Source organism: Perca fluviatilis, chromosome 21 (assembly GCF_010015445.1).
Source record: "Perca fluviatilis chromosome 21, GENO_Pfluv_1.0, whole genome shotgun sequence".
Classification (NCBI taxonomy): Eukaryota; Metazoa; Chordata; class Actinopteri; order Perciformes; family Percidae; genus Perca; species Perca fluviatilis.
Window position 1 is genome coordinate 14,627,877 of NC_053132.1, and position 14,655 is coordinate 14,642,531.

At 41.2% G+C, this 14,655-nt stretch overlaps 1 protein-coding gene across 1 annotated transcript; it reads left to right on the forward strand.

The window, feature by feature from the left end:
* Window positions 1-1,541: 1,541 nt before the first annotated feature.
* tdrd1 (tudor domain containing 1) lies at window positions 1,542-14,655 on the forward strand. The gene is made up of 26 exons (XM_039787875.1): window positions 1,542-1,670; window positions 2,002-2,169; window positions 2,366-2,388; window positions 2,479-2,539; window positions 3,872-3,986; window positions 4,122-4,188; window positions 4,303-4,383; window positions 4,487-4,666; window positions 4,776-4,919; window positions 5,066-5,231; window positions 6,207-6,290; window positions 7,558-7,734; window positions 7,819-7,926; window positions 8,315-8,386; window positions 8,648-8,986; window positions 9,297-9,428; window positions 9,706-9,813; window positions 9,926-10,090; window positions 10,381-10,731; window positions 10,822-10,938; window positions 11,014-11,142; window positions 12,689-12,856; window positions 12,955-13,374; window positions 13,637-13,702; window positions 13,839-13,882; window positions 14,079-14,655. The coding sequence occupies exons 1-26, from the start codon at window positions 1,628-1,630 to the stop codon at window positions 14,148-14,150; spliced, it is 3,600 nt and encodes a 1,199-aa protein (XP_039643809.1). The 5' UTR covers window positions 1,542-1,627; the 3' UTR covers window positions 14,151-14,655.

The window sequence follows — 14,655 nt, forward strand, 5'->3', positions numbered from 1 at the left end:
AGCGATATAAACCAATGACGGGCCGGTGAGAAATGACGTCAGTGTAACGTTAACACACGACAGGTACACTTCCACCCATATGCACCTTCACCTAAATGGAATTTTATACCAAACATTAACACAAATACATGAGTAAACTACATTAAACATCACACATATGTCTCGTATTAATATGAGATAGTGTAGCCCATGATTATTGTACTGACTGATACACTATCAGTAACAAGGGTATATGTTGCCAAGTTGATTGCTGCATTCTGCCCTTTGAACACCACAGGCCCTTTAGCTGATACCTTGTTAGCAGACTTTGTGTTTTGTTGAAATAAAGAAAGAAAAAAAAGGGGGGAAAGCATTTTCCTACTGTATATGGCATCCACACAATGTCATAGTTGACTTATATTTGAGTCAAATGCAATTAATCAGTCAGCGTCCATTGTGCAATGACCAAAACAGTGAGCCAGCATCCAATGCACAGACAGACATGAGCACAATATTTTCAAGACACTGAGGCCCCCACAGCTCTGGAAAATGAAAGGCAATTATGATGCTAATGTCCCAGGTCAATATTGAAACCCACTACCAGTGTTCGAACTATACCGTGGCCTTCGGGGGAGCCCACTTTTTTTCCACGCGGGGGCGTGCGTGCGCTTGCAACTTACAATGACTTACAAAGATACATAACAGCTACAAGTGTATGCACTATACAGGATTTACCCTATCATACTTTATCGACAGGAATAGATAGGGCAAACAGCCACCCACAAATATATAAACAATAAGAAGAATACCAGAATTCCTCCGTTCAATTAGACCATAGCGACGCACCCCAAGCTTCCATCCTTAACAAACAGCCATGTATATGGGCTCTTCCAGTCTCTCCACTGCTGGCTGTTCCAATTTAACGGGAGAGAGGAGCGAGAGGGGTTAGGATCATCTTCAGCCAGAGAGGACATTATTTCTTCAGCTTCTTCTTGCGTTGTCACCCCGGTGGGAGGTGTGCTAAGTGGGCTTGCAGCAGGTGAATTAGTCGTGCTATTAACGTCATCGCTACACCAAAATTAATTAAACTGCCTTGTTTTCTTTTTGCCATGGCTATATGATGCTTACTGTAGAATGGATTTCAAGGACTTTGCGCACCGATTAATGGCCTCCAATGTTTATATTTTTTCTACGAATCTTTGAGTTAACATGTAGCCTACTAAACATGAGTTGGATTTGCACCGCAGCGCCGCCACGCCTTGATGCTCATAACAAGAATAACATGTATAGTTTTCTTTATTGAAGTGAATTGGGTTTAAATCACCATCACGCATGAATTATATTTTTGCAGTTTTACACATTATAATCCACGATGATCACATTACACAAAACTGAAATTGCATGTCAAAATGACACATTGTTAATATTTTTAGAGACCCCCCAAAATTTCACAAATCACGTTTTCAGGGGAGCCCATGTCTTATTAAGGGGAACCGAGCTCCACCTAGCTCCCCCGTAGTTCGCACCCTGCCCACTACATATAATTAGTGTTAAAGATGTGTCTTTAATTCTCGGGACAGAAGCAGAAGATGAGAATTACGGTAATTTCATTCTGCCCTTGACCTATCCGCAATTGAGGCTACTACGCATGTGCAACACACTTTACCTCTACCACCAACACGTGCATTCAGGTAAAATATTGACTCTGCAATATTAAACCATAAAGTACAGATATATTCATTTGTTTGGGTTTATTAATTCAGTTGTCTCGTAATATAACATTATTTAAGTAAGTTTTGTATTTGTCGCCATTTGCTTTGGCTTGCTAACTTAAGTTAACGTTAACTTAGCCAGCTAGCATCAATCACCGTGAAGTGTAGCTAGCTAACGTAATCGTTAGCTGTTTCGGCGCTGATAAGCTAGCTAAGAATGCAGTACTTTTATTTGTAAAACGACTTTTTGTGCACTTTTCAATATATTTAAATTAACTCTGACTATACATAATATTTATAACATCCACAGCTGCCGCCATGTACCGCTCATTTTCTCCAAACCTGGTTCGACCTAACCAGCCCTTGAGGAAACCATCATCGACCCCCGTGGCTCTTATTACCGCATTGCCTTCTCCAAGACATCCCACCATGCCCAATGCAACACCTGTGCGCCCCGCGTCAGGCGCCATTGGAGACGGTAAATCAGTGCCATCATTCGATGATCGTGCATTACCGGACACACCTGCCTGGCATACCCGTTATTTTTGTACAATGCGAATAGTAACTAAACAGCAATACAATTGTAATCCTAGAACATGGCAATATTATTAGCCACTACCTCAGACCTTAGCTACAGTCCACCATGTTCATTCCTCCTCTCTTATTTTTTGCAGGAATCAGCAGGGATCAATCAGCAGTATGTAACGAACTTGCAGTTATTTATAATTGGAAAACCAATGTGTTCTGCTGAACATTGCCGTTTTTCAAGTATTTTCTGTCTTCATAGGTGTTAGGATCCATACCACCAGCGCTGACTGTATACTTCTGCAACTTCTGTGGTCAGCAAGGTAATATTGTCACCATTAAAGTCGCAACAACTCCATGTGAAGGGCGTATGTAAAGTTCCTGCAGCCTTGCACCATGGAGTGCCAACAGTATACAAGTATTTATCCACCTGCCATAAATAACTGATGAGAATCAGCCTGAGAGGCAAATTCTGAAATATTTACATCATGAGTATTAATGAGCAAATTCATGTCAAATGTGTATATTAGGGTTTTTTGCCTTACCAAAACTGGTCCCACATCAAAGTGGCTTTGCTAAGGTACACTTTTGGAGCGTTCCATTCTCCAAAAAATCGTACTTTATAAAATTAACAAATTATAGACTCATGGAGGATATATTGCTGACTAGCTGTTAAGATTGTCTTCAGATCATGTGTGTTATATTAGCTATGGCAAGATGTTTTCTGGTGAAAGTCATATTGATAATGATAACATGCAAATGAGGAGGCAAATCAATTGCAATATTTAACCCTGTTGGATAAATAAACATTTATAAAAGTGAAAAAGATCATGGCGTGTGCCATGCCTTTTATGTAATGATTTTAAACTAGTACAGTGCCCGTTCAAAATATGCCTGTTTGGAATGGGCCGTTGCTTGGCCTGTGGTATTTCTACTTGTAGCATTCTCCAGAACCAAATTTTACTCCAAAATGACTTGCAGCAGGACCCCAAACCACTTAATATGCAACTTCACTCTATAAGAGGGTTTTTGTTCAACTACATTTTAGTGTTGTATTTATCGTCAATGATATTGCATGCTGATATTGCATGCTGATGCGATATCAGACCGTGGTCGGTGTTTAATGACGGCGGTGCTGTGTCATCTAGTCATTAATATCGTTAACAAATTTAATACTTCAGCAGAGGTATTCATTTCCAAGCAGGCTTAGTGGCTTGATGGTTAACGTTGAAGAATAGATTTAATTGCAGTTGTATTTTGCCAACGGTAATGTTTTTAGCAGTCCACTTAATTAATGGACCCAGTGTGAGTCTGATGAAAACTGCTGTCTTTCCAAGATAGTCTCGCGTTTACAGCTCACAGCAACTTAATACGATATAGTGTCTGGCTTTTGTTTGATATTTAGTGTTGGCAAAATGGCTTTTTATTGAGTTTCCTCTTAGTGAAATGCTCTAAAGGAATTTAAGCTGGGCTTTTATTGTGAAGGGTAGACACAGAAGAGCCAGCGTTATGGTACGCCTTTTTTTTTTTTTCTCTCAACCTTTTTCATCATGATGTTCCTGTCAGCTATCCGCTCGTGCTCCAGGAAAATGAAGAAAAGTTTGCTTGGCCATCATGTAATGTTTGAAGCAGTAAAAAGTGAATTCACTTGACAGGAAATTTTAGGTGCAAGCGCTGCAAGAAGACTCCTTACTGCTCTGTGGCATGTCAGACAGAAGACTGGAAGGCACACAGACACATGTGCAAGTCCATTGATCTAGAACCTGAAAAGTAAGATGCGTAGACCCTGACTACCATTAACATTCAGCTGTGATGATATTTAATGCCAACAAAAAACAATCATTGTGATTCACCAGTCAAGAGTTCACTAGATAAAGTGCACTCACTTGTTCCTTTTAATTTAAGAGAAACAACTAAGAAAACAACAGCGTCGCTGGCGACAGGAGACGGAGCCGGCCCGGTTGAGTCTAAGGTAATTGCAGTGATTTGGAGATCTTCTTATGCAAGTAAAAAGTCAAGCTTAACATTTAAAAGTTTGAAATGTGTCAGTGTTTTGTCATCTATGTTTAACCTCTGTTTATCGAAGCACGGTGATGCATCCAGCCTCCAGAGGGTCTATTTGAAGGACTTGCATATGACTAAAATCATTAAGGGAACAGACATCCAGGTACAACATTCTCAGTTTGCCTCAACTGTAAAGACTGATCTAGCCAACGTTCTTTAATACGAACACGCAATGTCTTTTTGTTGTAATTGTGTGTGGCTTTTAGGCATCTGTTGTAGAGTTCTACAGCCCTGGCAGGTTTTTTGTCGTTGCACAAAGTCCTGAGATGCTGGAAGCTCTGCAATATATCAGCACAGAGCTTCAGAAAACTAACAGCTGCCCATCAATGAGGACATATGTACCACATGTTGGTGAGGTTTGCGCGGTTCAGTTCTCCTGTGATCTGGTGAGCAGAGGCCTTCTCAAGCAATTTGATAAGAGACACATGTTTTAATATGCACATTGGCTCAGTTATTGACTGTGCACTGTGACACTTGTGTATTTTATGTGTTTAGAACTGGTACCGAGGCCTGGTCCAGACTTTAGCTGCTGACCAGAAGATGGCTAATATCCTTTACATTGACTTTGGCAATGAAGAGGATGTACCTGTGGATAGGATCAAGCCCCTGGCTGCTAATATCCAGCCATTTTGTCCATGCGTGAGTGCATATTCACACCACTCATCTTATTTAAAAAAAAATTTTTAAGCATGGTAATGATAACACACTCCCACTACATAACATTCAAGCTGACAGTTTGTTGTCTTTTGCGTGATGACACTAGCACTTGCATCTATTACTTCCAGGCAATGGAGTGCCATATCGCCGGGGTGGTCCCAGTGACTGGAAACTGGTCAGGCGAGTGCCGTATATCAGCGAAACAGCTGTTGGCAGGCAAGATTGTGACTGTTAGACTGGTGGAATCCCTAGAAAATGGCCGCATCCATGCTGTGGATATCCTGCTTTCCATGGGTATGTTATCTTGAGTTGGGAATGCTGAAAAACATGTTTATGATGGGAAATAGTGATGCACCGAAATGAAAATTCTTGGCCAAAACCGAAAAAAGAGGAAACCAAGACCGAAAACCGAAACCGAAACACCGAATGAAATTAAGCCAATTATTAGTACCATTGCCTTTATGGCTATAACTGTGTACTAACTTTACTAAAATCAAGGCATTGCAATTGTATAAATTAATATTAAAGTTTAATTAAAAAAATATCTAGAAGAAATATGGCTACAATCTGATAGTCACATACAGTATACAGTAGCCTAAGAACAGAATAGCTTACTTATTATTATTATTATTATTATTATTTGAGGCACTTTCTTGCAGGATTTCACTGAACATATCAGACAACAAGGGTGCATGCCCCTCATCTGGTGCAGAGAGACAAGTCTTTGTTTCTGCGCTCTGATCTCCTCCTGCGCTGGGCGCTGATCCGTGCACGCTCCGTCTCCACGCGGGTTCTCCGCATCCATCGCGGCCTGGATCATTTCTCGTGCGCCCTGCTTTATTTCCGCATCCAAGTAATGGTCTTTATAACGCAGATCAAGTACAGTCGCGATGAAGTGCAGAGGATCCGAATAGATCTCACTGAAACGTGTGCTGACAGACTCTAAGAGCGTACTTTTCATTGTTTTCACTCCGTGGTCCGTCTCAACCTCTTTGCTTAGGAGACGCTTTGCAGGTGGATCGGGTACTGGCACACGTGCAGGTCGCGGTTTCTGTTTGCGTCATCACAACATTTTCGCCCGTATTGTTTCGGTGATAAAAGTATTTTGGCCGAAAACCAAAAATGCCATTTTCGGTGGCCGAATATTCGGTGCATCCCTAATGGAAAATGTGTCATTTGTGATGGGAATACAATCCTTGTATCCTTTATACAGATAAAGGATTTGTTGAAGTTTAAAGCCATAAAGACAACTCTCTACCTGTCTTTTAGGAAAGAAGTTGAGCACATTCCTCCTTGAGCACGATTATGCAGCAGAGGAAACCGTCAACGAAACACCAACTCAGCAAGAAATAAGTAAGCCATATAGTAAGTATGTAAGTAAAGTTTATTTCTGTAGCACATTTAGAAACTGCTTGCGCTGACCAAAGTGCTGTACATAGCGCATTAGCCACATGGTGATAAAATAAAACACTTACAAATCAGTGATTTAGGCTAAAAACGACATCAAAAGACAAACAATTAATTACAAACGTAGCAGGATAAGACAATTAAAATGCCGGGAAGGCCAATGTAAAAAGGTGAGTTTTGAGCCTGGCTTTGAATATCACAATTGAAGGGGCATTTCTGATGTCAGGTGGCAGTCTGTTCCACAGCGGAGGGCCAGCAACAGAAAAGGCTCAGTCACCTTTTTGCTTAAGCTGGAACCGTGGGACATGGAGGAGGCCTTGGCTAGAGGATCTGAGGGACCTGGGAGCTACGTGAAGATGAATGATATCAGCTATGTAGCTGGGGGCCAGGGCGTGAAGAGCTTTAAAAACCATCAACAGTATTTTAAATTGTATCCTAGACTGGACTATAAGCCAGTGCAAGGAGGCTAGGACAGGTGTAATGTGTTCACGCTTTTTTGTATTCGTGAGCAGCCCATACGCTGCATTTTGGACCATCTGAAGCCCTGCCACCAGAGTCAGAGGGAGACCAAAGTAGAGAGAGTTACAATAGTCTAAGCGGGAGGTTATGAAGGCATGGATTACTTTTTCCAGATCATTGTATGACAGAACAGACTTGAGTTTGGAATGTATTCTTAGTTGGTAAAAACTGGTCTTTACAACAAGATATTTGTTTCTCCAGGTTAAGATGGGAGTCTAAAATAACACCCAAGTTACGTGCATGGGGTTTAACATAGGGGTAAGGGGACTAAGGTCGGCAGGGATGGCAGTTTTGTTATCATTTAACTGAGGAAAATTGTTAGCCATCCATTACTTAACCATCCCAACTGAAATCAGACTGCAGACCAGGGCTGTGACAAACCGTAAGCTGGGGACGACAGTGTTATAATGCACAGTTTGCTGTAATATGCATTACACAAGTGCCTGTTTTCAAGTATTGAAAGTCATGAAGGTAATTTCATTTCTACCCAAAGATTTTACAGGAACCCTGGCAACACGTAATGGAATTTTTCAGCATCTGATTTGTTGCATTGCAACCAATATTTAGTGCAATGCAAGATATCTCTATATATGTATATCTATCTATATATAGGTATCTTGCATTATACTATATATATATATATATATATATATATATATATATATATATATATATATATATCTTTTTTCCTCAGATGCCATGATAAGTGCATCCTTGGATAACTTCAGGCGTCTCTCCGATGGGAAGGATGACAACACATGGGCTCAGCCACCAGACCCACTGACACTGGCAGTAGGTGACTCCTTCTCTGTTGTGGTTACTCATCTTCAGTCACCCAATGAAATTATCGTACAGAAGGTGGAGAACGCTGGTAAGTAGCTTTTCATCTGGTACACGCAACTAAAACCTCTGGACTTTGACATGTATCTTTAACTTGAGAGCTTCTGGTTTACAGGAGTGATTCAGGAGTTGCAGCTGAAGCTGAGGGAACACTGCTGCCAGGCCCCAGCCCCCCAGAACTTCAGGCCAGCCCCCAGCACAGTTTGCTGTGCCCAGTTCTCAGGTACAACACATACCTGCATATTGAGAATATATCACCCTTTAACACATTCCAGTATGTGACAGTTGGGTTATTGAGAATATGCTCAATTGGTTATGCCATTTACTAAAGTAAAACTGTGTTTTTATTGTAGCCTAACAAGTGAATACATGATGCACAAAAAGAGCCAAAAGATTAGTGTATTCCTTTTTATAAATGTGTTTTCATGATTTGTAAATGCTTCAGGCTTGAAAGGTGCTCCAGCTGACAAATTCACAGATTATGTGTGTCTACATTTCTACATTCATCTTTTAAAACATGGTGTCATACAGTATAATATCAAATTAGTAGTTTCCCTTTGTTGACCTACATTGTGAACCTAATCTAGCTCTGACCTCTGTGTTTCTTCTAGAGGACAAGCAGTGGTACAGGGCTAAAGTTCTGGCTTATTCATCAGAGGAACGTGTTTCTGATTTGAGGAGTACCTTAAGGTTTTGATCTGCTTTGAGGGCTAAATATTCAATTGTTTTCCGCTGCTTTATTTTGTAGTGTCACCCAACTTTTCAAAAGAAAGTTACTCAAAAAACGCTTTACCTTATTGGTTATGTAGGACCGTATGTCACCAGGAGGTTGCCTTGCCTTCACTCTATAGTATATAAAGTAACTTCTTCTATTTAGGTACCTGAAAAATGTTAGTTGAAAATGCCCATGAAACTATTAACTTTTACAATAAACCTTTGAAAATGCACGTGTGTCTTTCTGAAACACATTGTCTCACATTCTCTCAAGCATCTGTCGTTGGGCTCCATTCCAGGGGTGCAGCCTGTTGGGGAGAGCTGGTCAGAGGACTGCCTGCTGGCCCTGCAGCGAAGGGTATCGAACCGAATACTGCGCCTTGAGATCCAGGGAGCACATGAGGGCAAGGCTTTGGTGGCCATGATTGATGAGGCCAGTGATCCTCAGGCCAATGTAGCCGAGCTGTTGATCTCTGCTGGTTTCGCTGCACCTGCTCCTTCTCCTGTTCCCATCAGTAGTGACCAGCAGGCTGACGAGACAGCAACTGTTGCTGCGGAACCACATGGTGGTAAGCGACTAACATTAAATTATGAAAATGATATCCAGTTCTCTATCTAAAACATAGCAGGGGAGAAAATTCTCAAATCGAAGCAATGACCCTTTTGGGTGTTTAACAATGATGACTGCCTCTACCTTTTCAGGATATTGTATGTTAGGGTAATGTAGTTTAACTGCAGTGTCACTTGAGTCATTCTATCAAATGTACCTACCATAGTCTTAATTAGAGAATTGTATGACTAACTTTATATTTTTTTCTTTAAAAAACATTTTTCAAGCGGGCAGATAGTAAAGCCTAAATCTTATATAATGCTTTTCAGTGCCGGCCCCAGGCTGTGAGCCTCTGGTGTGGTCTTGTAGTGAGCTTCCTTGTGACGGCCAGACAGTGGCACTGCTAGCCAGTGTTGTGGAGAACCCTCAAGAGTTTTACTGCCGCATCAACAATCCTATAGGTATAGTTGTTTCTTCTGCCTAGATTAATTATTTTAAGTATTTAATTCTTTGCACTTCCAGAATAATGCAAGTAACTTGAAAAGCTATGGGAAACACTGCAGTGTGTATATTATAGGTTCTATTGTGTTTTTTATTTTTTTTATATATTCTATTTTATAATTTGTTATTATTGATTTATATTAATAAGGTTATGGTAATTTCAGATGTCCACATTAGACTTGATTTTTCTATTTTAATACTTTAATGTGACCTTTTCTCATTTCATGGGTTTGTCAGACCATCAGCGGCTGATAGAGCTCGGGGCTGAGTTGAAACAGCATTGTGTGGCAGAGGCCTCACCTTTTGTGCCCAAAGTGGGGGAGCCCTGTTGTGCCATGTTTCCAGGTGAGATTATTTAACATACCGCTGGTTGTTATAAATACTGTTGACACATGGAACTGTTTCCTAACAGCCTTGATCAGATGACATTCAGGATTATTTGCTTTTTGCTCCCCAGGTGATAAAGAGTGGTATCGGGCTTTAGTAAACGAGCTGTCTGAAGTCGTGTGTGTAAACTTCGTGGACTATGGTTATAGCATGAAAGTGGAAAAGGACCACATTCGATCCATTACACCCCGACTCCTGGCCCTACCCTTCCAGGCAATTCGCTGCTGGCTCACAGGTGTGTGTGTGTGTGTGTGTGTGTGTGTGTGTGTGTGTGTGTGTGTGTGTGTGTGTGTGTGTGTGTGTGTGTGTGTGTGTGTGTGTGTGTGTGTGTGTGTGTGTGTGTGTGTGTGTGTGTGTGTGTGTGTGTGTGTGTGTGTGTGTGTGTGTGTGTGTGTGTGTGTGTGTGTGTGTGTGTGTGTGGGGGGGGTTCTGTAAAAGACTTATTGTTATAATTTTTCTTGGATAGTTGAATAAAAGGGGCATTCAACATTATGCATCTTACAAAGTGTGTATGTTTGGAATCAGGTGTGGAGCCCCTGGGATCAGAGTGGAGCAGTGAAGCCCTGCTGTGGTTCCAGAGTCTGGTGGATGGCGAGCAGCTCTCTGCACGTGTCCTTTGTGCCACAGAACAAGGCTATGGTGTGGAGCTGGAGAGCAAAGGGCAGAATGTGGCAGCTGCCCTCATTTCTGCGCAACTAGCCAAAGTTCCTGGAGTGGTTCCCAAAGAGACGCATGCAACCACAGGCTCTGAACACAAACACCAAGAGAACATACAGGAAAATGAAAACAGCCAAATGCATGTGCAAGCCTCCAACCAGACAGGAACCAGTTCCAAAAAGATGCCAACAGAGGGTCAATCTGCAGTGCCATCAGAAGGTAAGCTAGAATACAGGTGTTAACATGAAATGCAATGGTTTATGTTTTTAAGGAGCCCGGTTGAAATTGTGTGTTGTAATCTTGTTTCAGCCCCATCTTTTCCAGTGGACTGGAAGACAGTGGAGCTGCCTCTCAACGACACCTTTCAGCCTTGCATTGCAGCCGTCACTAGTCCTTCCCTCTTCTACCTGCTCGTTCCCAGCCAGGGTCAGAACACTCGGCTTGCACAAATGGTGAAAATGTGATACTCCTTCCTGTTGTAATTTCTGTGTTGTTGTGCAGTGGACCAGCAGAAGCTTCAGGAGGTGATGATGGAGCTGGTTGCCTATTGCAGCAACATTCGTGCTTCTTTATCCTCCACTGTCCTGAGCAGACCAGTTCCTGGGGCTGCCTGCTGTGCCCAGTTCTCTGGTGAGGAACACTTAATATTCCATAAATACATTCAGTACATCATAAAAGAATAGGTCCAGAGATGAACTTTAATTTGTGGTCCTTCTATCACAATGCCAGATGGACATAAAGTGTATGTCCAAACTGTAACGTACACTGCTATAGCATGCAGCTCTTCTTAAAGCAACAACGTACATTGTTAGTCCTTGCCTCTATCCCCTTAACTGCTCAATTCCCCCCACCTAAACATGATGAGTTGTGTAGACTTAACTGGCATCTGTAAAACCATCAAAGCTTTTGAAGAGGCAGGTAGCGAACAGTAACAAGGACACAGACAGTAGATGCAAAGCTCTCTGCACTATTGTGTAGACACAAATTGAGTGAGTGAGCACGACTAGTTCAGTGTTTGTGAGCATTGCCATGACCCTTAAAACAACTAGGTGTCAGACCGGTAATTACAAGTGAGTAACTGTGAGCAAGCTTCTGAATTCATGGTGCTTCACATCCTAACATGATTTTAAGTGACATTTTTACAATGGATGACAAAAAAGTTAGTAAATGCAACTTCAAATCTAGCCATGCATAATGGCTAACAATATTAATGTTGAAAAATCATATTGATATATATCTAAACTTTTGGTAAACAAAAAAAGTTTTTGTTGCTTTTATGCCAAAACAGTCTAATCTTATTTGAGAAAATGTGTGTGACAAAAGATTAGTTGAGTTTTGATAGGTGGATTAGTCAACATCATAGTTCATAAGGAAATTGCATCCAGAGTTTGATAGATACTGTCAGCAGGGGAAAGCCCCGTCGCTCAGGCAGTATCATTCCCACACATCGTTTGATTACAGGCAAGAGACCGTATTAGGACACACCAGCTGATCCATCATTGAGTTATCACTCAGAGGAAACACAGACACAATCTGCCACCGTGAATTCCCTTCTCTCATTCTTACATCCAGTTTTTATGTTCACACTCTGTTCTTGAGACCCCACCTGCAGTTGTTGCCCCTGCAGACCTAAGCTGGTAATTTGGTGTCTGCTAGTAGATATAATTACACAACGTTTGTGCTGCAGAGCGTAGGAGCGGCTCCTCTGTAAACACAGCATGCAAGAAGGAGACTAGTGGATACATTCCGCAGCTCAGTTAACAACAGGGTCCGTTTTAATGGATTTTTCAGTGCTGTCTGTAGGTTTGTAGCTGGTAAAGGCTCATCTATTTTTAAGGGCAGTTTTGGTAGTCATCTTTGTCATCTCTTAAAGGCAGGATTCAAGGCTATTTGAATCTGAACTTAAGACATTTTATGCATGTTGTTGACTTTAGACATTGCCTCTAAGTGAATAGAAAATATGTATTCTTATTTAGCCCATTTCGTAGATGCATGAATACACAAACCGATCAAGGCAGTAAAATACACAAAAAACTACTTCTGGAGGTTGTGACATGAAGGTAAACAGCTATCCCTATCAAAATCTAATAAGCATCTGTCCGTGCTCACAAAACTGCCAAAAAAATGGAATTAAAAACCCTGACCATTTTTTCTTTTTCTTTTTTCTTTCCTCCAGCTGACAATAACTGGTACCGTGCGGTGGTCCTGGAGGTCGGTGACAATGAGATGAGTGTCATCTATGCAGATTACGGCAACAGTGAGAAGGTGCCATTCTCTCGTATCTTGCCTATCACCAAGCACCTGCTGCAGCTTCCCTTTCAGATCACTCGCTGCAGCCTCACTGGTAAGACAAAGGGGATGTTATTTCTGTTTTCTGAAATTATTTTATTGATTTGATTATTTGTAATCATGCTTTTACCACACCCTGCTCTCTGTTTCTAGGTAAGGAACACTTCCCTGCAGAGTTGCCAGAGGAAGTGCTGCAGATGTTTCAAAGCCAGCTGTTGAATGGCGTCCTCGCCACTGTCCAGTCCTTCAATGGCTCTGTTAACGTGCTCTCACTCACTCTGCCCACTGAGAGGGGCGGGGGGCACCTCACCACCATGATCTTGGATGCACTACAGGACCAGGCCAATAGTAATACTTGCTCATCCACCACCCAGAAGGCTGACCAAACTGCCAGCAGCACATCTGCTGCCAGCACTCCAGTTGTACCTGACTGCCCCCCCCAGCCCATGGTCATACCTGAAACCCAAAAGGGGCTGAAACATACAACGGTTACCACCGGCCTAACCATAATCCCAGAGCAGGAACCCCAGACTCCCCAGCAGAAGAAAAACACCTCTGCTGTGTCAGTCAACGGTTTGTTGTTTTTTATATTTTGTTGCTTGTCTTTACTTTTGCATTATAAATTCAACAAAATATCCTAGCTAACCCAGTATTTTTTATATTCACGATTTGTGGTATGCATCATATTGCTTTAATTTAATTGCTAAATTTGGTTCAAAATACTGGAAAGAAGTGCAGCAAGTAATTATTATTTACATCATTGGTTTAATCTATTCATTTTTAATGATTTAATCATTGAATCTTAATTAAAAAAATCTCATCTTGCTTTTTTCAGAAGATCCCGTTCAGAAGATAATTGCACAAATGGAGCCTCCATGCAAAATTGATACCAAAACTAACGGTATGTATGCTTTAAAACGAGAACAATGATCTGCGACTGCCTAACTTAAAATGTTTTTAAAAGTTTTTATCACACTTTGTGTTCTACAATGAGTTGGATGGTATAGCATTGACTTGGCTTTCTGTTTGAATCCCAGATCCTCAGGCCTCTGGCTGCTGCTGTCTGAACCTGACGACTAAGGTCAAAGCTGGTTTCACTGTTTTTTGGAAAGCATCTTTGAACTTAAATTTTATAGAACATTGTTTTTTAGTTTGTTAAGCTAGGCGTTAATGGCCAACTTTGACTTACATTGTTATGTCATACATGGTAAGAACTGGCTTGAGCAGTTGAAATTTGAAGTGCAAATGGATAACATGGTTTTTGTTACGTTTCACAGATTGACCACCTGGAACAGTTAATGCAGCTGCAGCTTTCTCTCATCAAGCAGTTAGTGGGACAGACAAAATAAGATTTACTAATTACATAACCTTATAGTCTTGTTTGCCAACTTGTTAAAACCAAGCATGTTGTTTATTCTTCAAACCCTGTTTATTTAAAACAGGTTAACTCTGAATGTGGTCTCCAGACGCAGCCACACAGTTTGTAATTTTAATTTTGTCACCTTATTGCCATCCAGCTTTTAATTTTGCTTTCTAGCTTTAATGTTGTGTCCTTATCCAGGACTTTTAGGTTTTTAACCTGTGGTTAAATTCCAGTGACTTATTTTTTTATATTTCTGGAGGTTTTCATAAAAAACACTTTAGGTTTGTGTAAGTTGGCAGAAAACTGTAACAAAAGAAGATCAACCTCAATTATCCAAGTGTGTTTGTCTCCTGTAAGTGTGCTGTAGCGTGCTGTGCTGCCATCTTTTCCTTTGTTCAGTCCTAATCACCTGTTCAGGTGGGATGTCCAGCCTGATTGATTTATGTTTGACATGTTTCAGTTTTTACATAAAGGTTCTATGATTAACATAA

Bases quoted from the DNA above. Each gene is read 5' to 3' on its own strand.
- tdrd1 (XM_039787875.1), top strand. From the start codon at position 1,628: ATGTGCAACACACTTTACCTCTACCACCAACACGTGCATTCAG. The intron at 9,814-9,925 runs GTGAGATTATTT...TTTGCTCCCCAG, and splicing joins CTGTTGTGCCATGTTTCCAG to GTGATAAAGAGTGGTATCGG. The intron at 10,091-10,380 runs GTGTGTGTGTGT...GTTTGGAATCAG, and splicing joins AATTCGCTGCTGGCTCACAG to GTGTGGAGCCCCTGGGATCA.